At 59.5% G+C, this 21,747-nt stretch overlaps 1 protein-coding gene across 13 annotated transcripts in view; it reads left to right on the top strand.

The window, feature by feature from the left end:
* The window catches only part of PTPRS (protein tyrosine phosphatase receptor type S), a 92,946-nt gene that overhangs the window by 37,593 nt on the left and 33,606 nt on the right, over positions 1 to 21,747 (top strand). For 12 of the 13 annotated variants that reach the window (XM_059388741.1, XM_059388739.1, XM_059388740.1 and 9 more), the window contains exons 3-6: positions 4,278 to 4,423; positions 4,972 to 5,113; positions 10,063 to 10,251; positions 15,909 to 16,019. In XM_059388741.1, coding sequence (XP_059244724.1) covers positions 4,278 to 4,423; positions 4,972 to 5,113; positions 10,063 to 10,251; positions 15,909 to 16,019 — 588 coding nt within the window. Of the gene's footprint in view, positions 1 to 4,277; positions 4,424 to 4,971; positions 5,114 to 10,062; positions 10,252 to 12,048; positions 12,058 to 13,693; positions 13,712 to 15,908; positions 16,020 to 21,747 lie in introns of all 13 variants that reach the window. The other variant, XM_059388742.1, reaches the window with a different exon arrangement.

The raw sequence follows: 21,747 nt of genomic DNA, 5'->3' as shown, positions 1-21,747 counted from the left end.
AGCAAGTCGAAGACCACAAGCATTTTAGCATTTTGTTCATTCATTTAAGGCAGGGTCAGGTTGTTCCTGGGGGCAAGGCATCCCAGGCACTGTGTGTTGGGGGGCGTCAAGCAGCATTCCTGACCCCCCCATTCCATGCCAGGAACACCCCCAGTCCTGACGACCGTGACCACAGACGTCTGTAGGCAGTGTCTCACTATCCATCCCCGCCTCCACCGCCCTGGGTGAAAATCACTGGTTTAACTTACACTGGTTGAACAAATAATAAGTTTACTTCTTTGATGCTTGCTCCAGGGATAATTACTGGCCTTGGAGAAACTGAGGCTGCCAGAGCCAGAAGCCCACTGTGGTTGAGGGAGGCTGCAGGATTTGGAGACTGCCCTGGCCTGGGTTTAAATCCTGGCTCTGTTGTGTGACCATGCGACCTGTGGTCACATTCATTCAGTGTGTCTTTAATAAGGACCTACTGTGTGCCAGGCGCTGGTTTAGCCACTGGAGACGAAGCAGACATCCCACCCCTTTACGGAGCTCATAATCTTGCAAGGGAGAAGCACTAAGTGTGTTGGATGGCGGACATGCTGGGGATGTGGGTGTGAGGTGAGGGTTGGGGGCTGCATCTTAACGGCGCAGGAGAACATGAAGGAAGGTCTCAGTGAGGTGGCCTCTGAGCAGAGACCTAAAGGAGCTGAGAAGTGCACCCTATGCATGTGTGGGGGAAACTTCCAAGCAGAGAGAGCAGTATGTGCAAAGGGCCTGGGGCAGGACCCGGGGTGTTGGAAGAACAGCCAGGGGGCCTATGTGGCTGGAGCAGAGAGGATGAGGGGGAGAGAGGGAGGAGGAAGGGGTAGGGAGGGGCCAGAGCAGGTCTTGCAGGGCCTGGGGGCTTCAGAGGAGGCTTGGGCTTCTATTCCCCAGAGGTGGGAGCCCTAGTGGGGCAGTAGGCCAAGGAGGGTAGAACGGAGATTTACCTGCTCACCAGCGCCCTCTGGTGGTCATTGTGAGGAGCATTGTCAGTTGTGGCTTGGTGGTGGTACTGCCAGGGGGTTGAGGGCCTGAGCTGGGGGAGCAGGGCGGGAGGTGAAGACACTGGTTCAGGCAAGCAGTGAGAGGGAGGTGACCCAGGATATTAGCACCTGCTGTGCATCGGAAGCAGGTCCGGTGGGTGTCCCCTCAGCCCAGGCATTGTTACTGTGTTACTTTAGGTGTCCTGTACTGCCCTACACTCAAGCCCAGGTCTGCGTCTCCAAGGCCGAGGCATCTTGCCTCCAGGGGCGGGTCTGTGTCACAGGAGCTCCGTCCTCTGGGACCCACCGTGGTTTGCGCAGCCAGCTTCAGGGAATGGCCCAGGCCCCTGGGGAGCCACGGAGGGTAGGGGCCGTCAGGCCACAGAGAGCCCACGTGGGCAGCCAAAACCAGCAGCCAGCACCAAGAGGAGCGACTGCTGCTCTAGAAAGGGCCTCAGGTCCCATGGGGCCTTCCCAGGATGCTGTGGGGCTGGCCCAGGCAGGGTTGTAGGGGACAGGCGGGTGGGTGGGTCTTCCGCGCCGGCTTGGGATTCTCCTCTCTAGAGTCCGGAGTGGAAAACAGAGTTCGGGCTCTCTCCCAGCCTCTGTGCTGGGGGTGTCACCGCTCTGAGTGAAGACAGGGGGACACCTGGGATATGCTGCCAGGGATGAGGACCCACAACCCTATTTATCAAACGTGTCCTTGCTGGGGTAGGTCCCTGGTTTAGACCCCCGGTGGACTAATCCCAGCTCCCGTCCACCACGAACTGAGTGACCCTGTGCACGTCTCTCATCTTCCCTGATCCCCAGTTTTGCTTCTCTGTGTCCCGGGTACAAGACCAGCGCTGAGTGCCACCTGGCCCAGGACCCCACTGTGGCTGCCATACCCCAGGGCATATCTGTCTTGTGTCGGGGCCCCTTTGCCAAAAAGAGGAGGGGAGGGTTCATCCAACGGAGAGAATCCAAGCGTCTATAGGAAATTTTCTAATCGGGGTGCAGTGAGCGGATAGGGCTCTTCTAGGCTCTCTGTGACCCCAGAGCCTCCTGGAGATGGGCTGAGAGGGGGGAGCGAGTGGGCTGTTACATGGGGTCCAGTGTTCAGTGGCCGTCACGGGTCACCAGAGAGGTGACCACCGGATCAGTGGCGTCCCAGAGACCCCATGCCCACCCCATGCCCACCCCATGCCCACCAGGGATAACAAGCAATTTTGGCACACCATGCCCAAGGCTGTGATGGGGGATGTCCAGGCACAGGTGGGGGCAGAGGAGCTCCTGACCCAGCCTGCGGTAATCTGAGAAGGCTCCCTGGGGGAGGTGCTGGCCTAGCTGAGGTAGAAGCTGCCAGATGAAGGGAGAAAGAACAGCAGGGGCTCCCTGCTCTTGTCCCCCCCCTACGCCCCCCCCCCCCACCAGGCTGCTGGGGGTGTGACCCAGCTCGGAGTCATAAACAGGCAGCTGGATGCCTCCTGGAGCTCACTTCTGCCCTTCCTTCCAGGGGCTCCCAAGAGAGGATTTCCCCCAAGTAAGATTCCTGACCCGGCCACAGTGACTTTCCTCTGTGACTTCAGCTGGGGACACGCAGGGCCCCAGTCACCATTCCTGAGGCTTGGAGGAGGAGCCACCAGGGCAGGCAGAGCCCAGGGCTCAGCAAAACATCCTGATCAGGCTGGAGCCCTGGAGGCAGAAAGACCCAGGTCCAAATGCGGGCGCTGTCCCCCTGGGCAGGGTGGCCTCACGCAAGCTTCTCCACCTGGAGTCCGCGCGTGGTTCACCACCACAGCCGAGGAGCTGTCTGAGGCCGCACATGCCTGCGCGCAGGGCCTGTGGATTTTGGAAGACAGGGATCGCCCGTAAAGCCGCGCGCGCGGTCGCATCAGTGGGAGCGCAGCCTCAAGGAAGGGAGGGGAGGCCGCCCAGGCCGCCGGGATGGGCACCCCGTTTTGTTCAAAGAATGATTTGAAGAAATAATTTCCGTTTATCTTTAAACAGCTGTAAATCTCAAAAAGGTACCAAGCAGGAAGCCTCTCTCCCCCTCCCGGTGTCTAGCCACCTGGTTTCTCTCCTGGGGCAGCCTTCACGAGTGCGCATGAGCGCGCGCGCACACGCCCGCCCCCCCCCTCCAGGTTTTCTGCCCACCCTCTTGAGTTTTCTTTGAGTGCAAATAGTAACATCCGCTGCACTCTCAGACCCTCGCTGTTGAGGTCTTGCTGTTCTGCCCTAGGAGTTAGGAAAGCCCCCTCGCCCCTTGGTGCTGCCCAGCGTCCCACTTCGGGGTGGCCCCGAGGACACGTAGTCCGTCCCCTTTTGTCGGATAGCGAGGTGGCTTCCCGGAGGGCCTCGCCAACCCACCGCAGCCCTTGAATCTGTCGCTCAAAAAACCTCAGGAGTCGCTGAGTTCCCTTCCTGCGCTCCGCTGTAGCAATGCCAACAGCAAGTGGGGAGGCAGGATCGCCTTGGGCCGTCCCGCGGTTACCGTGCAGAGTCAGAAGGGAGAATGCGACGGGAAGTACTTTCACAGGATGCAGTGGCCTGTCCACGCGCGGCGTGGAGGCTGCTGGGGGTTAAAGACCCCGCAGGCCCCACTGGAGACTCGCCAGGAGAGAGTTCATACATCAGATCTCCTGGAGGGGCCAGGAATGTGGCCTATGGAGCCAGCCGGGTTCAAATCCCTACCGGGCCGGTGGTGGCTGTGTGTGTCCAAGCGAAGGCTTTGCTCATCGTCCTCGAAGCTGGGTCTTACTGAACTACACCGCTGCATACACTAGGCGCTCAGCAAGCACTTGCTCTCCTGGTTGTTAGTATCTTATGCCTCGGAAACCGGATCAGCCTTTCTGAGCTCCTGCTTCTAGTGCTGGCCGGTGTCTGGACGCCTCCCACGGATTGAGAGGCTGGAGCCCTGGGTTCCAGTGCCAGCTGTGTCCTCACATCCCTTGGTCATCCCTTGCTTCCCCGTTTGATGCCTCAGTTTCCCCACGTGCCCCACCAGGGGATTATCTCCTTGCAAGTCTTTTTCAGGCCAGGGATCCTCCAGGGTTGGCTGGGCACCCCACACAGGACTTCCAGGTGCTAAATCTGAGGACCCCAGAGTCTTGGGGGAGGGCTCCCCCTCCACCATCCTCTGTGGCCCACGTGAGGTTGGAAGTAAATGTGAGCGTGTGTGGCTGTGGGCTCTGGGGTGCGCGTGAGGAGGGAGGGCGGGTTTGCATGGCCCCGTGGGCTCCTGGGCTCATGCCTGGGCCCACCAGACCTTTCCTCCTCCTCCTCTGTCTCCAGAGCCCCCCAGGTTCATCAAAGAACCCAAGGACCAGATTGGTGTGTCAGGGGGTGTGGCCTCCTTCGTGTGTCAGGCCACGGGCGACCCCAAGCCACGGGTGACCTGGAACAAGAAAGGCAAGAAGGTCAATTCCCAGCGCTTTGAGGTGAGTCGGGGCTGAGGAGGGACAGTCTGGAGCCGGCGCCCTCTCCCAAGGCGGCGGCTCAGCCATGCTCAGACACGGGTGTCCCAGATACATCTCCCAGATGTAACACGGGCAGCCAGGCCGGGCAGCCACCCTCTGTGGCCTCCGGCAGCGCTCCCCGCTTCCCGGCCAGGCCCCCGTCTGCCTGCTGAGTGAGGGTCCAGCCAGGCTGGCTTCCGTTGCCGGCTGAGTACTGTGTGGCCTTGAGCAAGGCTACGCTCTCTCTTTCCCATCTCGCACACGGAGCCTCATGCACCACCCTGTAACACACACACAATCAGACGCACACGCTTCTGCAGCCGACAGGCCTCACCCCGCCTGCCACACCCACCGGCCTGTGCTCCTCACATACCCACGTACACGCAGTCCCTTCTGCTTGTGTAGACCCGGGCCCGGGTTCCGGTTTGCACGGGACGCCTGTGCGCAGGGACGGTCCAGCCCCCAGCTCCTCTGCCCGCCTCCCCGGAGACCTCAGCCTCCTCTTGTTCCCTCTCCCCTGCCCATGACAGACCATCGAGTTCGACCAGAGCGCGGGGGCCGTGCTGAGGATCCAGCCACTACGGACACCCCGGGATGAGAATGTGTATGAGTGCGTGGCCCAGAACTCCGTCGGGGAGGTCACGGTCCACGCCAAGCTCACTGTCCTCCGAGGTACTGGGCTCCTTCAGATGGGTGGGGGAGGAACCAGGCCCTGGGCTTTTGAATCATTGAAAATGTTGGATTTTCTCCTTGGGGAACCTTGATCTCGCTTCCCGAGCCTGTTACGCCCAGTGTGGCCCAGAGCCTGCCAGTGGGGATTTGTTGAGCTTTTACAGGAAAGAGCGGTGTTGAGTGACTAGTGTCATTCCCATTTATCATCTTAATCATGCTGCTCTGATTCCAAGAGACTGATCCACCTCAAACTGGTTCACATAAGAAAGAAAATTCATTGATCTCTGTAATGAGACTGCCCGTGGAGGCAGCAGCTTCAGGTTCGGCTAGATCCAGGAACTCACGCAGTGTTCTTAGGTCTCACCGTCTCTCTGCCTCTGGGTTTGTTTTCTTCTGTAAGTGACTGTCCTCAGTGGGATGACCCCAGTAGCTACAGGCTCCCAGGCCCCTACCCCAAAGAGAGGACCAGGTGGCCTGGGACGATGGCTCCTTGCCTGAGCTGGGTTAGATAGCCATCCATGAGCCAGTTACTGTGGCCGAAGGAACAAATGCTCCCATTGGGAGAGCCCTTCCTGGAGTCAGGGGTGTGTCAGCCCACACGGACAGGATCAGCAAGGGGCGGGTCTGCCAAAGGGACAAAGGAGGAATAGATGTTGGACAGGCACAGACAGCTGCCCACCACCTCCCATGCATTCACCCAGATCCTTCGGGAACACTGCTGGGCTGCTGGCTAGCCCTGGGGGTGGGGGGCATCAGGAAATTGCGTTCTCCTTGTAAAACTGCACCCTTCAGACAGCCTCGCCACAGCCCCCGCCACCCCCCCCACCGCTGCTCCCTCCGGCCTGCTCTGTGACAAGGGGGTGTGAGCCTCTCTAGCTCTGGGACCCTGGGCAAGTTAAGAAGCCCCTGGGAGCTGCGGCCCCTCACCTCCCTGACCTCCGGGGTGGGGAATAATGAGGCTCACCGCGAGGGGGCGCCACGTGGTCCAGGGAGGTGGCGCATGCGCGGGAGAGGCTGCGCCCCCCCCACACCCCGCCCTCCCGCAGGGACCCAGCTCTTGGCTGACTCCAGCTCCCCAAGCGTCACTGTCCATACTCCAAGTTTATGGGGGCGGCTGCCACCAGTCCTTCTGGGGCACCCGGGCTAGCATGCTAAAGCCTCTCCAGGGCAACACAGGCTGGGTGGGCGGAACCTTGGCCCCCAGGGCACTTCTTCTTGGACCTGGGGTGCAGCCTGCACGGGCTCCCTCCCTCTGAGCGCTCTGCGCATCCAGGCTGCTTAACAAGAGGCCCCATAGTTTCCTCCGCGTGGGTCCTGGAGCCTGTCCGGCTGCGGGGAGGAGAGGGGCAGAGAGCTTGCTCGCCCCGGGCCTGGCCCGCCCCGCCTCGCCTTGCCTCTTCCCAGCAGATAGGCTTGCCCTGACCTTTCCCGGGCACGGAACAGCCTGCCTCCCGCTCCCCCGTGCCAGCCTCCATTGTGAGCGCTCAGAGAGTTAAAAGGACATGCTGTGAATCTATTAACCGCCCAGTGGCTGGGAGTCTGGGAAAGAGCCGTCTGTGCTCCCTGCAACCCCCCCCCCCCCCCCCGCCCCCATCAAGGCCTCCTTGGCTTTGCTCTGTTCTCTGGCCCCCTGGAGGACGTGGTGCTTGGGCTGGATGCCCAGCCCCGGGCCTTTGACCCAGGAGCGCCTGTCCTCCCGCGGCCCTGAGTCCCAGGGCTCTCCGTACCGTTGGCCCAGCTCTGGGCCCAGCTCTGCCTGCCTCCCTCCCCCGCCCTCTGATTGTGGACCCTGCTCACGCCTCCCTTGCTGTTGTTTTAATTAAACTCCGAGGAATCGGGCACAATGTGGTACGCGATGAACATTTTTGTTTAATTAGGAGCTCTCGGTACCCAGCGCCCCCCCACCCCCACCGCTGGCTGCCACCCACGCGCGCAGTGGTGGGGCCCCCCGGGGCTGCAGGCACGCAGGGTAAGTGCTCACGTGTGAACTCGCGTGGGGCGTGGCCACGTTCTGGGGTGAGCAGGCGCGCACATGCAGGCCTGGAGCGCGGAGAAGCCAGGCCTGGTTGTTCTGGCCTTAACCTCCAGTGACGTCATGGGTAGCCAATCAGAACCACCTGTGGGCTTCAGGCCTCAGGCCCAGGAAGGACAATCAGGGCCTGACCCACCTGGGACAGGGTCCAGCCCCTCCTCCTCAGACTTGAGTAGGTCCAGTCCCCAGATTGGGGGTGGGAGCTGCCCAAGCTGGTCCGGCCCAGCTTCCTCTGGGCTTAGCCAGGCCTGGGTATGAATCACAGCCTGTCGGTGTCTGGCTGTATGCGCTAGAGCCGCTGAAACTGAGCCTCAGTTTCCCCCTCTGAAACAGGTCCCATCTTGGAGGAGGGCATGGCAACTTGCCTGTAGAGTGCTTGGTACAAAGTGCTCAGGACTTGGGACCGGGACTTGGCCCTCCAAGCACTCCTCCCCCAATGGTGTGCCCGGAGTTCCGATCTCTCTTGCATGGTGGTCTCTCGCCCACCTCTTCGTCAGTCCCCCAGTCCCGTGCCCCAGAGCACCCACCAACACCCCTGCTCCTTCTGGACCTCTGTGTGTCGTTTCCCTGCACGCGGGTAAGCGTCGTCTGGTCCAGAAGACAGCCAGCTTTTTCTGTAAAACACCAGGGAGGAAATGTGTTTGACTCCGCAGCCGAGTCTCTGTCCCAGCTTCTCAGCTCTGCCGTTGTAGCCGGAAAGCTGCTGTAGATGATGTGGACACAGGGACGTGGCCATGTGCCAGTAAAACTTTATTGACAAAAACAAGCCAAGGGCCGGGTTTGGCCTCGGGACAGTAGTTTTTGACCTTTCATCTATACCGTCTTTCACTCTCAACCTGTGCACGTAGCAGTGTGTCTGGACTTTGTTTTGGTTCCCGTGGGTGGCCCAGCGTGTAGATGATGTGGCCCTGTTGATAGCTGGTTAAGTTGGCGCCAGCCCCATGCTGCTCTGAGCCACTCCACATTCCTCCTCTAGGGCATGGTGCATGGAAACCATAGATGCGGAGCTGAGGGTCAGGGGTCTCTGGAGGGTGGCCACGGGGCACCCCGCCTCATAGGCTTTGTACCCCCCCGCGTTCCTGTGTGTTCACCTTCAGTTTCACCAGCCCGCACCCGTGATCAGTTTTGCTGTCACTTGGCCATCAGGATCGGGGTGGGAATCACATGGGTTTGCCAGGGCTGCTGTAACCGAGTCCAACCATCTGGCAGCTTAAATGACATATTCTCTCCTGGTCCTGGGGGGCTGGAAGTCTGAGGCTGGGGTGTTGGCTGGGCCAGTCCCTCCTGGGGCCTCTCTCCTAGGCATGCGGGCAGCTGTCTTCTCCCCCTGTCCTCATGTGCTTGTCCCTCGGCACGTCTGTGTCCCCGTCTCCCCTCCTTGCAAGGACACCCGTCAGATTGGATTAGGACCCACCCCAGTGGCCTCATTGTAATTTAATCACCCCCTTTAAAGTCCGTGAGGTCCTGGGGTTCAGGCTTCAGTGTGAATTTGCTGGGGGAGGGGGGGCTCCTTTTGGCCTGTGATGGAGCCAGTGGGTGTTTACATTCGCACCAAGGAGCCTCGTCCCAGGGCCACAGTGGACCTAGGGGTGTTCCGGATCAGAACATAAGGCACCCGGAGTCAGGTGCTGGAGGGGGAGTGTGGGGGTGGGGAGCAGGTGGCCCCCTGAGCTGCTTCCCTTCCCTGGCGTGACGCCAGCTCAATTAGGTCATGGAGTCTGGTGAGGTTCTCAGGCATGCCAGTGACCACATTCCTGCCGGGCACCAGACACAAGGGGCATTTTCTCCTTCTGGTGGTCCTCCCACCCCCTTTACTACGGAGGGAAGCCAGACCCTGGCCAGCGCCTGGGGGCACTGAGGCCTGGAGGCGTGGGGACTCTGGTGGGTTAACAGCAACCGGAACGGAGCTTTTCATGCATTTATTGAGCGCCTACTGTATGCCAGGCCCGGCGTTGGGCCGTGGGGGTGTGGGGGTGACATAGGCACAACAGGATAGAGTTGGCCTCAGATATGCTGGGGTCCGGGAGGTGTGTGGCTCTGCTGTATGCCAGCCTGAGGGCACCTGGGTGCAGAGATCGAGGCCGAGGGGGATGCAGGAGGGAGCTTGACCTCTCTGAGGAGCAGTGAGGTGTGTGTGGCTGGACAGAGAGAGTGTGAAGGTGGCTCGGAACGGGGCCGCCGAGGCTGGTGGGGCAGTGTGGGCCAGGATCTGGGTCCCCCCAGGAGGTGAGGACCGTACCGGAAAGGCATACGACGCAAGCGTAGTGGGCTTCCGTTTACGGATGTCTGTATTTGCTTCTTGTTTTTTTTAAATGGGGTGAGGGGCAGAGGGCGCGGGAGAGCGAGAATCTCAAGCAGACGCCCCACAAGGGGCTTGATCCCACGGCCCTGAGATCATGACTTGAGCCGATATCGGGAGGTGGACTCTTCACTGACTTGGCCCCGCCCCCCTCCCCAGCACCTGAGTTTATGTTTTTAAAACGAGCTCTGGATGCTCTAAAGGACCCAGCATCTTCTCTGCCGGGCGAGTCTTTCCTGTGTCACTGCTGACACGGGCTGGATCACTCTCGGGTAGGGGGGTGTCCTGGACATTATGGGGTGTGGAGTGACATTCTAGGGCCCCACCCCAAGTGTGACCTTCAGAATCCCCCGCACCCCAGACCTCTCCAGTCATCCCCTTGGTGGTGGAGTGGCCCCGAGCCAGAAGCTGCAGACTGGCCCTGTGCACTCTGTCCCCTGCCCCCCTCCCCCATTGCCCCTGGCACTCCCTCCCAGGGGACCCATCCCCCACGTGGCAAGTGGCTACAGAAGCTGCCCCATCGAGGCAGGGGCTGAACTTGGGTCCCCTGCCCCCTGGCAGTGTCGGCCACGTGGCAACCGGCCCCCTGCCCTGTTCTTCCCCCGTCTCCACCCTCAGAGGACCAACTGCCCCCTGGATTCCCCAACATCGACATGGGCCCCCAGCTGAAGGTGGTGGAGCGGACGCGCACGGCTACCATGCTCTGTGCCGCCAGCGGCAACCCCGACCCCGAGATCACCTGGTTCAAGGACGTCCTGCCTGTGGACCCCAGTGCCAGCAACGGGCGCATAAAGCAGCTGCGATCAGGTGAGCGCAGGGGGCTGGGAGGGTGCGGCCTCGGGGGCGGCGCGGGAGGGCGGCGGCCTAAGGGGAGACAGAAAGGCAGAGGAGACGTGTAGCCACGAGGAGGGGGTTAGGGTGGGGAGATTGTCTTCAGAGCTGAGCCAGCAGGGATATAATGGAGCATGGACAGGCAGGGGTAATGGGGAGCTACAGCAGATAATAGGAGGGGAGTGTGTCCGTGCCTGAGTGGGGTGATAACCGACCCCAGTGTGCACAGTGATAGGGAGCTACAGACACCACAGGGGCAGAGGGTCTTCAGTCCCCAAGCAGCACAGTCCTAAGGAGGCACAGATGTTCCGAGTGATGGAAAGCCCCAGCAGTGGGGACACGGTGTGGTCCAGACAGGCAGAGGTGAGGGGCGCCGTGGAGAGTGGCGAGGGAGCCTAACCACTGGGTATGTGATGGGACACAGACAGGCAAGATAGTGGGGAGGCATGGAGGGTTGCAGAGGGAGAGTGTCTTCTCTCCTGAGCCGTGGGCCTGTCCAGTGAGGATGTGATGGGGCCCTGACAGGCCAGGGGAGAGGAGAGATGTCTAAGGCAAAGGCAAGAGAGAATTTGCAGTGAGAATCTCCAGAGGCGGCGGGAGGCCTTAGGTAAGGTAGCGGGGAGCCATAGAGAGCTGCAGGGCGAGAGTGTCTCTGAGACTGTCGGGCACAGGGAGGCAGTCCAGCTTGTGTGTCCAGGTCCCGGTCGGGTCGGAAGAGCACAAGGCCTTGGTCACCTTTGGGATGGGTGCTTTCATGGTTGTGTCTCGGTGTAATGCCCGCGTGCCCCTTCTGTGAGTCCGTCCGTCGGGGGGCGGGTGCTGTGTGTGTATTGTGGTGTCAGTTGTCGCACTATCTCGTGACGAGTCCACGTGTCTGTGTCTGGGCTCCCGGTGCCGGCAGCCTGACCTTCCCGCGGGAGGCCCATGCAGGCCCTGCCACCTGCCTGTGGGTTCGCCTTCTCCCTCCTGCACTCGCACCCACGTTACTGTCCCTCCCAGCCATGCCCCCCCCGTCCCCACGTGTGCAGACACATGATAGGGATGTGCCCGCATGCCCTCCTGGGTGTTTCCGTCCGCTGTGATTACACATGTTGGGGTATACCACTTTGCTTTCTCCTCCCCACCCTTCCTCTGAGGACAACCCCTTGCCCTGGAGCCAGCCCTGCCTGAAGGCCTCCCGGTGGTTCTTCGCACCCCCGTTTATTGCCGGGTCCCATCAGCATCCGCCGAGGGTCCATCTGCCCGTCCTCTGCTTTCTGCTTCTCCCCAAGCTCTGAGAAGGGGAAGATGTTAAGCGTAGGGTTTCTTCCCTGGAGAGACCTGGGCCTTGCCCTGGGTGCAGGGGGGTGGGGGTAGACAGCCTTCCCCCCTCCCATCTGTTTGAGGATACTTGCAGCTTGAGGGGTTCAGCTGCGGGCTGATGGCAGCCTGAGGATCCGGTTGTTTCGCTGCTGGCTTCTGCCCTCAGGGCCCCCAGTAGAGGGAAGAGCACGGACCCCGGGGCCCAGCTCCTGAGCCAGCATCCGCTGTGTCCTAGAGCAGGTCTCTTTCTCTGGGTCTCGCGGCCTTGAGATGCGCCTCCTCGCTGGGGCTGGTGACCAGATGCCTGGCACAGACTAGGTGCTCAACGAACGTCCGCTGCTTTATTGATCATAAAACATCTGATGATTACCCTCCCCTCCCTGCCCCCGTCCCGGTGAGGATACAGGCTTTTGCACAACGCCCGTTAACGATCCTGTTCTCTTTTCTTGTCCCTCTGTTGTAAACGTTCAGAAACCTTTGGTAAGTCTCATTTGTTCGCCACGTCAACAACTAACGTTCCCCTCTTTCTTCCCTTCCTCCCCCGCCCCCCCCCCCCCGACTAACAGCCACTGTGACAGTAACGGTGACCCACTCCACGTGGCATGTTTACTAACGCCCCCCCCCCCCCCCAGCCACCCGTGGCCTTCCCCCGTCAGGCACCAGGGGGCTGCAGAGAGAAGAGACCAAAGGGAAAAGAGGAAAAAACACAAGGCCACAAGAGGCCAGTCAGACCCCAGAATGGGGACTAAGGAAAAATGAGTGGAATCCTCGGGCTAGTGAAGTTTTGCACCTAACAATCCCCCAGCCTTGACACTGCTGGAAAATGGGGAACTTACAGAAGTTTGGGAGCTGGGTCTGAGGGGGAGAGAGGACTTCCCAGCTGGGCTGGCATGGGGTACTTCCTCTTTTGTCTACATCCAGCCTGAATGCCCTGAGACTGAATGCTGGGCTAATTCTTACTAGAGTGAGAGTGACTGCTCTAGTCCCATGAAAGTTCCTTCTCTTCCGCAGGTTAAGCAGCAGAACCACTTTTAATACCCCAGAGGTATATCCTCTCCTCTCAGTATGGTGGCCTTGGGCTGTTTGGCCATCTTGGGAGGTCCTGTTCTGTGGCCTCTGGATTCCTGCCCCACCTAGTCTTTGCCGCCTTAGGCAAATTCCCATTTCCTCCCAAGTAAAGAGGAGAAAGGGGTCTCGTTGGGTTGTTGGGTTGCAGATTCCCGAAGAGGTAATACAGAAGTATGGGAGGCCCGAGAGCTGGGCTCACAGCCCACCCCTGCCTCTGACTCACAGCGTGACAGTTTGCTGGCCCCTCCGGGCACCCGTTCGCCCATCAGTTTGCCTGCACCGGGCGGAAGGAGCTGTGTTCTCTCCCGCTCTGCCCTGGCCTCTGGGTCCCCGGGCTCCACTTGTTGTGGGCGGGGTTCTCCGCTGTCCATCAGCAGAGAGAGAGGGGCCGGATCTCTCCCAGGACGGTGAGCTGGGCGAGCTGGGCGTACGATCTCCAAGCCAGGACCGCCTTCTTTGTGGGTCTGGAGGTGTGCCCGGCCCCAGTGCCCAGGTTCACCTGCAGACTGTCTTTTCCTCTTTTCCTTTTGGAGGTTCCGGAGACGGGAGGCCCCCGCCCCCGCCCTTGCTCCTCTCTCGCTGCTCTCCCCTGTCCCTCTGTAACGCCTTCCCTCTGCTTTATGAATGCCCAGCCCTGGGGCACTAACCCCTCTCCCCCCACGTCTCTAACAAGACTCCCGAGACCTCCCTGGCTCCCTGTCCCTTCCAAGAAGGAAAGAAGAAAGGGAGGTCCGCGACCTCCTTCGCTCAGCCCAGAAGGAAGGCAGCCGGCTGGGCCGGACCAGGCCATAGACCTCCCTGGGCCGTAGGGACAGCCCTAAGTCCAGCCTAGACGGCCTTCTGGACTCAGTCCCTCCTTCCCCAGGAGACTGCCGCCTCCTGGGGGAAGTCTTCCTGACTGACAAGCCCTCAGGGCTGGCTCAGGCCCCCACCCCTGGGGGCAGAGTGGACAGGCCTGGCTTGTGGCCCAGCCTGGCCTTCCTGGGGCCCCCCGGCCCCCCAGGACTGCCTTCTGAAATTCACCTGACTCTCTCTGCTTCCCTTACAGAAAGCACTCCGATCCGAGGTAAGAGGCTCTCTCCTCACCCTCCTGCCCACACACGTTCTCTCTCGCTGCCCCCCCCCCGGCCCCCCCCAGGCTCCACGGGGGGCTGCACCACGTAGTTCCCCCTTGCCACCCTGCCCAGTGTCTGTCCAGTTCTGTGTCTCTGTCGCTGTGTGTGGCCGAAGGGCCGAGTGTGACCATGGCTGCCCTGCCGGCCACCTGGCCTCAGGGGAGGGGCTGTACGTCCCATGTCCCCCCAGAGCTCTGGGGGCCAGACGCTGATTGCTGCTCTGTGCACAGACTTGTTTCTCTCCAGCCTCAGTCTTCCCATGCTGCAGATCTGAGGGTCCAGCCCGATGGAGCAGAGACAGGCAGTCTCAAAGGCCAACCCCACCTGTGCTGAAAAATAGACTGGAGTAGGCCTGGGTGGGAGCCCTAGGGAAGAGTCCGTGTCTAGTCCTGGCTTTGCCATGGAATGCTGTGTGACCTAGAGCAGGCTCCCGGCCCTCTCTGGGCCGTCACAGTAATGGCTGCCTGCTGCTCCTCAGAGCCTTGAGGTGGGGGGAAAGGAAGAAACGTGGGGAAGTGGGGGAGGAGCCTGCCTCCGTAGTCCCCGAAGAACCTGATCCAGGACCCTCGTTTGTGGGTCCACGTCATTGCCGTGGGACGGCCACGAACAGCTGGGAAGGGGGACTTCTTGGGAGCCTGGACTGGATTTTCGGACTCCTGGTGCCGGGAACTCTGATACCTGGGATTCAGATTCCGTTTTCCTTGGTTATGAAAACGAGAACCGTGACCCAGGCCTTTGATTTCAAACATACTTGCGGAAGCATTGGCCTCATATTTACTTACTCGTGGGTGTTCGAGTCTTTTCTGAGGTCTGTGATTTTAAACATCCTTAAGGAGGTTCAGTACGCTTCATTTACTTGTGAAAATGAGTATTTGTTCCAGACGTGTGGTCTCCGAAATCCCTGGGGAAATGTTAGCTTCCTTCTCATTGACTCATGGGCACGGCGATGTTTGCTCAAGGCCCGTGCCTTCACACAGTCTGGAGAAGGTTCGTTCCTTTTTCTGTGTTCGTGGGAAGGAACCTATTTGATCTGGGCCTGTGGTTTCAAACAGAGAGGGGGGAAATCAGCCCTAATTTCATATACTCAGAGGCATTAAGACCTTTGATTGGGGCCCGTGACTTTAAGGGTACTTGAGGCAATTGGCTTCTTCTTTAAAGTTTTATTTGCTCACGACCATCGGATTCTTTGATCCTGGCTTGTTGGGTATTCGAGGTTTTCATTCAGATCGCTGGTTTCAAACACTCGCAGAGTCTCCCCCATTAACCCGGGAGTGCCATGGCCCTGGGTGTAGGACCGTAGTCGCAAACACTCTCGAGGAAGTTCGTTTGATTACTCCTCAGCACCAGGATCCTGAATCCAGGCCCGTGGTTCTAGCGCAGGTGGGTGGATTCGGACTTGCTTAGATGACATTGGGGGAATCCAGGGGGAAATTTAAGTTCCTCTTCAATCCGTTTCAGGGGCAGGAGGCTTTAGTCCAAGTTTTTGATTTCAAACACACCTGATGTGTGTCATCTCAACATCCTTCACCTTAGCTAACGTGAGAGGGAGCCCAGTCCTGACGTTTCAGTTAGGCTTAAAGAAAGGCAACCTCATCTCTTTATGGGCGCTGCCGGCTTTGAGATCTGTCATTGCACACGCACTCGAGGAGCCCAGGCCGTGTTCATTTACACATGGGCACCGGCTGAAACCAGGGGGACAACCCCCAGCTTCCTGAACTTGCACGTCTCTTGGGGCCACCCCGAGGCCCCAGGGTCTCGCGGATGACTGCTGAGGCTTATGAAGGCCGACTCAGTCCCCTTTGCCTGGAGGGCCCACGTGCCTCGCCAGCTCCGCAGTTAAACCTGGCGGTCATTTCTAAAACACCAGCCGGGTGCTCCGCCTGGTTTCCCAGTGAGCACGGAGGGCTTGGCGGGACACTACAGTGCGTTTAGGCTGGTGCTGGGCGAGGCTTGGAGTGCGGGGCGGTGGGGAGACGAGCCAGGGGACCCGCAGCCCAGCCGGGGGTTCCAGGCTGACTCATCTCTTTCATCTGCCTCTCTCTGGCCCAGACTGAACAAGAGACAGGTGGCGCGGGGCTCTGGGACAGCCTGCCCGGCCCAGGCCCAGGCCCTCCCTGACTGGCCAGGCTTTCTCCCCTCTCCCCCCAGGGGCCCTGCAGATCGAGAGCAGCGAGGAGACGGACCAAGGCAAATATGAGTGCGTGGCGACCAACAGCGCCGGCGTGCGCTACTCCTCCCCCGCCAACCTCTACGTACGAGGTAGGGAACGCCGTGTCCAGGTCGAAGGCAGGGATCCGTCCTGTCCCGTTCCCCCCTCCCTCCTTGGGCTCACAGCCTCCGGGCTCCCCTGTTCCCTGCAGACCCGAGCAGGAGGGCCCCCCCCCACCCCCTGGTCCCAGCAGGACCTTGGGTGAGGCGGCGTCCGTCTCTGGGCCTCAGTTTCTTGACCTCTACAATGGGGGCTGCTTACCCCCACCACCCCCGTGCCTGGGACGGACACCCCAGGGGCTGTAGGACTTGGCGGGGAGGCAGGAGGGAACGGGGCAGGGCCAAGGGGGTCAGTCTGGGGCCCACAGGGCTGGGGGAGCCTGCAGGCCTCCGCCCCACCCCGCCCCCGCCCGCCCATCCGAGTCGGCTTCTGTGGTGTGTCGTGCCGTGCCCCCCCTTTGCTGTGTGCTTGCTTCGCTTCTCCAGACTCCGTGGCCTCTCGTAGCTCCCCGCTTCACCCCCCCACCAGCGCCCTCAATCCAGGAGCTGGGGGGGGGTCTCTGAGGCCGCCCCCCGCCGGCCCCTGCACCTTCGGCTGTCCCAGAGCCCGGTGCTCTTTGTCTCCTGGTCGCCCTCAGGACAGGACTCGTGTCGGCCCGAGCGAGGCCGGGGCCACGGCAGGCACGCGGGCCTGGGGCTCGGCACCCCGTCAGGCCGCGGCCGGCACGGCACGCCAGCGAGGCTGGTCGCTCTCGTCATGCCCGGGAGACCGGGTCCTTGTCCCAGCGCCCCACCCCCATCCCCCAAGGCGGCCCTGGGGAGCGTCTACACGGACTTCCTTCTCAGACCCTTGGTGTCCCTTCAGAGGCGCCGGAGGCGGGGGGAGCCTCCCCTTGACCCAGAGGCCTGGGTCAACCCCTCTTAGCCCTGTGTTGGTTCTCTTCGGGTCTTCCAGAAACTGTGACCTGCCTCCTCCTCCTCCCTTTGCTTTCCTCCCTCTCCCGCCTCCCCGTGGCTGTTTCTGATCAGATCCGTGGCAGAAACAGCTTCTGCCGCCAGGAAACAGGGCCCCCCTTCGAGCCCCGGGACTGCCCTGATGGGCCCTGTGTCCTTGACCGCACCCACACGTCTCCGGGCCTCAGTTTCCCCCACACGAGGCACCAAGCCCCCCGCCATTCTCCAGCTGGGAGGCGGGAAGCTCCTCCCCATCCCCCACTACAGACTCTCCCCGTTTGGTCCCCACCGAGCACAGCCCCACCAGGCCCCCCCCAAAGCAGCTCCTTGGTTCTGCACCTTGGGTTTGACATCTGTCTCTGAGGAGGAGGCCTCGTGGCGGGGAGGGGACGGGGGTGTGGGCGCAGGGGTGGGCAGGGGGCAGACACCGACCCACTGCTGTGGCACCGCTGGTGAGTTTTAGCGCGTCCACGGCTCCCGCTGACTGGTCTTCGTCTAACCTGCTTATTTCTCTGCAAACACCTGGGATGGGGGTGTGTAAGTCTGGCAGGGTTCGAGGAGAGCGCGTGGACAGCAGGCATGGGGTGGGGGGGAGGCCTCTAGCGAGGGTGCAGCAAGGGAGGGGGACCCCCCATGTCCTCATTCCCCTGGAGGTGGGGTCCCCCAGCATGAGCCCCTGATCTTTTGGGGGGTCCAGCCTCCCAATCTTTGCCTGGGTCTCAGACGCTCCAGAAATGAATTTAAAAAAAAAAAAAAAAAAATCGTGGAAGACGAATGTAATATGTCAAGAAAAGAAAAAAAAGGTCATTGCTGTTCTTTTTTATTTTTTAATTTTAATTTTTTTTTTTTGGTTTAAAGAAAAAACTACAAACTATTGCAGCTTTTAGCCTTGGGAAGTCCTCTTTTTACTCTCTGTATCTCCCCTATTTTTTCTCTTCTCCCCATGTCATTGTGTTCTGCATCCAACCCCCATAACCTCCCTCAGAGCTTCGAGAAGGTTGGTGTGTTTTTTTCTTTTTTACTTTCTTTACCCACATTTTTACATTCCGAAAGTGACACGCACACACACGACACGCACACAGACACGCACATGCGCGCACGCACGCCGACACACACACGGAAAACGAGAGCCAGAGAGCTAACAAGTCAGTAAATGACGGAATACGAGTAGTAAGCACGAAGCGGACAAAACAAAACAAAACAAAACAAAAAACCGCCAAGCGAGAGCAAAAACCCAGAAAGACACGAAAATTTCAGCCGCGCCCAGCCCGGCCTAGGGCCGGCCGCACACATGCGATGCTTGCATTGTGGTCGCCTCTATGCATCCGTTGGTAATGTTGTTGCTAAGTTTTTTGCACTCCTCGTCGTCATGGTAACTTGGGCCTGATGCATGCTGGGAGAATGTAACAATTTCTCTGCATGCCACTCTTGTCGGTTTGGTTTGGTGAATTCCCAGCGCCTTCTGTTGGAGTGTTTTCTCGTCTCCTGTTCCGTTTTTCTCCTTTGGTTTCCTTCGTATTTCTTTCTTTCATTTAATTATTATTACGATTCTTTTTGGTTTTTTGTTTTGTTTTGTTTTGTTTTTGGGGGGGAAAAACCGATCCGTTCGTTTTTTTTCCCCCTCCCATCCCCGTTCACCCTGGTCCCCTTCTCCCCCAGAGCGTTTCGTCTTTGGTTCTGTCTCGTGTTTACGTGCTATTTGGTTTCCGTTCCTTGGGCTGAGCTGTTCTGTGGTTGTTCTCCAAACGCATTGTGACTTAAAAGCCAGTGTTCCTGTCCCAGCTACCATCCGGGGGGGGGGCGGTAGGGGTCCCACAGCTGGGATGCTGGGGCAGAAAGTGACCGCCCGGGCTCAAGGGCACAAGGCAGGTGACGTAGACAGATGGTGGGGTGTGTGGGGAGAGCAGCCCCATTTGCCCGGCCTCACTGGCCAGGCCCCTTTGCCCCAGAGCCGACACCTCAGCCTCCCAGGGTAGCCATGTTGGAAGGGGGCTGAAGCAGACACATTCCCGCCTTTCCGCCTCGGCTTGAGACTGCCTCCCTCTCTCCCAAATGACCCAGAAAACAGGCCTTTGAAGCGCAGCTAAGTGGGCAACCAGCATTTCGAGTCCCTGTTCACCAGAGCGGCAGTCCAGATGTGGGAAGTGGCTGCCTGACATTGGGTCATCCTCTCATAACAATGCATGCTTGGCTCATCGGCCGCACTCAAGATGGCAGCTGGCGTGGGCACAAACCCAGAACCGTCTGTCAGGAAATGTAGCATGACCGACTTCGGGAGAAAGGCACAGGCTGTTATCCCGCCGTCAGTGCTATGCCTTCGCCTCGCAGGCGACGTTGGCCGCTCCCTCCACCTCCTCACGGGCTTCGGCCCCAATCACGGGAGTCTTGTCCAGCAACACAGCACGGTCACTTTCTGAGTACCCGAGCATCAGAACTGTGGAATTCTGGAGAAAACCCAGGGGAACTTTGGACCTAGCCTCTCCCCCTTCTCTCTCTGCCTCCCCAGCTCTCCAACTGCCTGCCTCTCCCTCGCTTTCACTCTCTCTTTCTCTCCCTCTCTCTGTCTCTGTCTCTCTCTGTCTCCACCCTCCCTTCCCCACCCCTACCAGAGCATCTCTGTCCTGCAAACCTTTGGAGATTCGGAGATGCTGACTCCCATCTTCTCCCTCCCTGAAGAAAGGCGAGCCCTCGAGCATAACCACTCCAACCCCAAATTAAAAAAAGAAAAAAAATTTAAACTTCTAGCCCCTGACCCCTCAGCTGACTAACCAACATAGGTGAAAGTTGAGAGACGAGGCCAGGCTACTGGGGCCACCGTTTCCCGGGACCCTCTTGTCGCTCACCTTCCTTCCCTAATCTCTCCCACTTACTGGGAAGTCCAGGGCAAGAGGACTTAGATGCAGTAAGAAGAGATTGATTTCTCCTGTCTCCTTTTGAACCCAGGATGAGAGCTGCCAGGCTAGCCCACAGAAGAGCTCCAAAAAATAGAGGAGAGGGTCTCTGAGCCCCTCCGGCAAAGCTTGGTCCCAGAGAATTAGAGCTGAGAGCTTACCGAGGGTCTTGGGCTCTGGCCCGCCTGGATTCAGACCCCGCCTCTGCCCCTCCCTGGACCGTGTGACCTTGGGCTAGACACCAGATACCTCAGGGTCCCGTTTTCTCATCTGCTCAAGAAGGGTCATCCCTGCACTAGCTCATAGGGGAGTTGGGAGGATTCTGTTGAGCTAATTAACGCTCAAGTGCCCTGTGTAGTGCACGACGCCTAACAGATCGCTGCTGGGATTATTGGAGAGCAGAGAAGGGAAGAGGTCAAGCAGTCCCTTCCCTCCTTTGGGGACTTCATCTGGCCCATGCTGTACCTTGCAGATCCGCTGTTGGAGTAAGACGGCTACGGCAAACCGCTCTGAAAAGAATTGTAGGGCCGAAGCGAATTCATGTGCTCAGATCTCATTTTTTGCTGGTGCTTTTTTCTGAACCCATACTGTGACTTCATTTTCTCCTGGTTCCAACCCAATTTCTGTGAGATCAGTGGCCATCCAAGAGCCCCCTGTCACTCTGCCAGAGAGTTCGGTGGCCAGAGAGTCCAAGAGGCCAAAAAAAAAGAAAAAAAACCAGGCCCAGTTCAGGTGCTGAGCTACCTTGCTAAGAAGCACCAGCCCTGCCGGAAGAGGGGGGCCACCTGCCCTGTTCCGCACTGAAAGCTACAAGCGTTTGCATAGTTGCTAGGGCAGCCTGAGCCGCAGCGGGGGCTTCCCGGAGTCCCTGCCCCCAGCTGAACTCCCTGAACTCCCTGCCCCCAGCTAACTCCCCGTCACCCAGCTTCACTTCTGCTGATCCTGCTGGCTGGTTCCAGGGGCAGGATGTTCAGATGGGGCCCTTCCCCTCTGGAAACGGATCTCTGTGATGCAAAGGCCCACCACGATGTCCAAACCGAGCCCCATTTTTCATTCTACTTCCAGAACTCCCCTGGGGAAGATGCAGCTCAGGCTTTTGACAAGGTGGGAAGGGGGTGCACTTTCATTCTCCCTGGCTGTTAATTTTCTTGTTTGTCTCTTCAACATTGTAAAGCTTTAGGATCTCACTTTAGTGGCCAAAGGTGGTGTCTTTACCCCTTGGTCTAGCGACGTAGCATCGTTGAACCATGGCGCGCGGGACCCAGTTAACTGGTGAGCCTGACGGCGTGAGAGCCGGCCTGGAGAACTTGCAGCGAGCTGGGGGCATGGGGAAGAGCGGTCCGCCTTCCAGGGACTCAGGATACCTTTAGGATTTGGGAGGAGGTCAGGTGGGGCTGGGACATTTCAGTGACAGGTCTTGACTTCTGAGCCCAGGAACCAGACTGAATGCCCAGTGGGTTTAGCCTGCCCCAATTTCCGGGTAGTCCCCAGAGCTCTCTCTGTGACCCGTCCTTTTTTTTTTTTAAGATTTTATTTATTTATTTATTTGACAGAGAGAGAGAGAGAGAGCACAAGTAGGCAGAGCAGCAGGCAGAGGGACAGGGAGAAACAGGCTCCCCGCTGAGCAGGGAGCCCGATGTGGGGGCTCGATCCCAGCACCTTGGGATCATGACCTGAGCCGAAAGCAGACGCTTAACAACTGAGCCACCCAGACACCCCAGGACAGGTGGTTTTGAAAATTAAACCTCTGGCCCCGGAGCCATGTCAGACGGGTGGGTAGGACCTCTAGGTGTTTTCCTGACTTCCAGCCACGCCCCCCCCCCCCCCCCCCCCCCCCCGCCTCCGGTAGCTCCAGAAAGGCTTGCACTGGGGTATGTTGGTGAGCTCCCCAGTTCCTGCTGATCACGCCTGGCCGCGCCTCCCCCTGCCCGCCC

Source organism: Mustela nigripes, chromosome 2, assembly GCF_022355385.1.
Source record: "Mustela nigripes isolate SB6536 chromosome 2, MUSNIG.SB6536, whole genome shotgun sequence".
Classification (NCBI taxonomy): Eukaryota; Metazoa; Chordata; class Mammalia; order Carnivora; family Mustelidae; genus Mustela; species Mustela nigripes.
The sequence above is the reverse complement of the archived record's forward strand: the minus strand, read 5'-3'. Positions and strand labels throughout refer to the sequence as shown.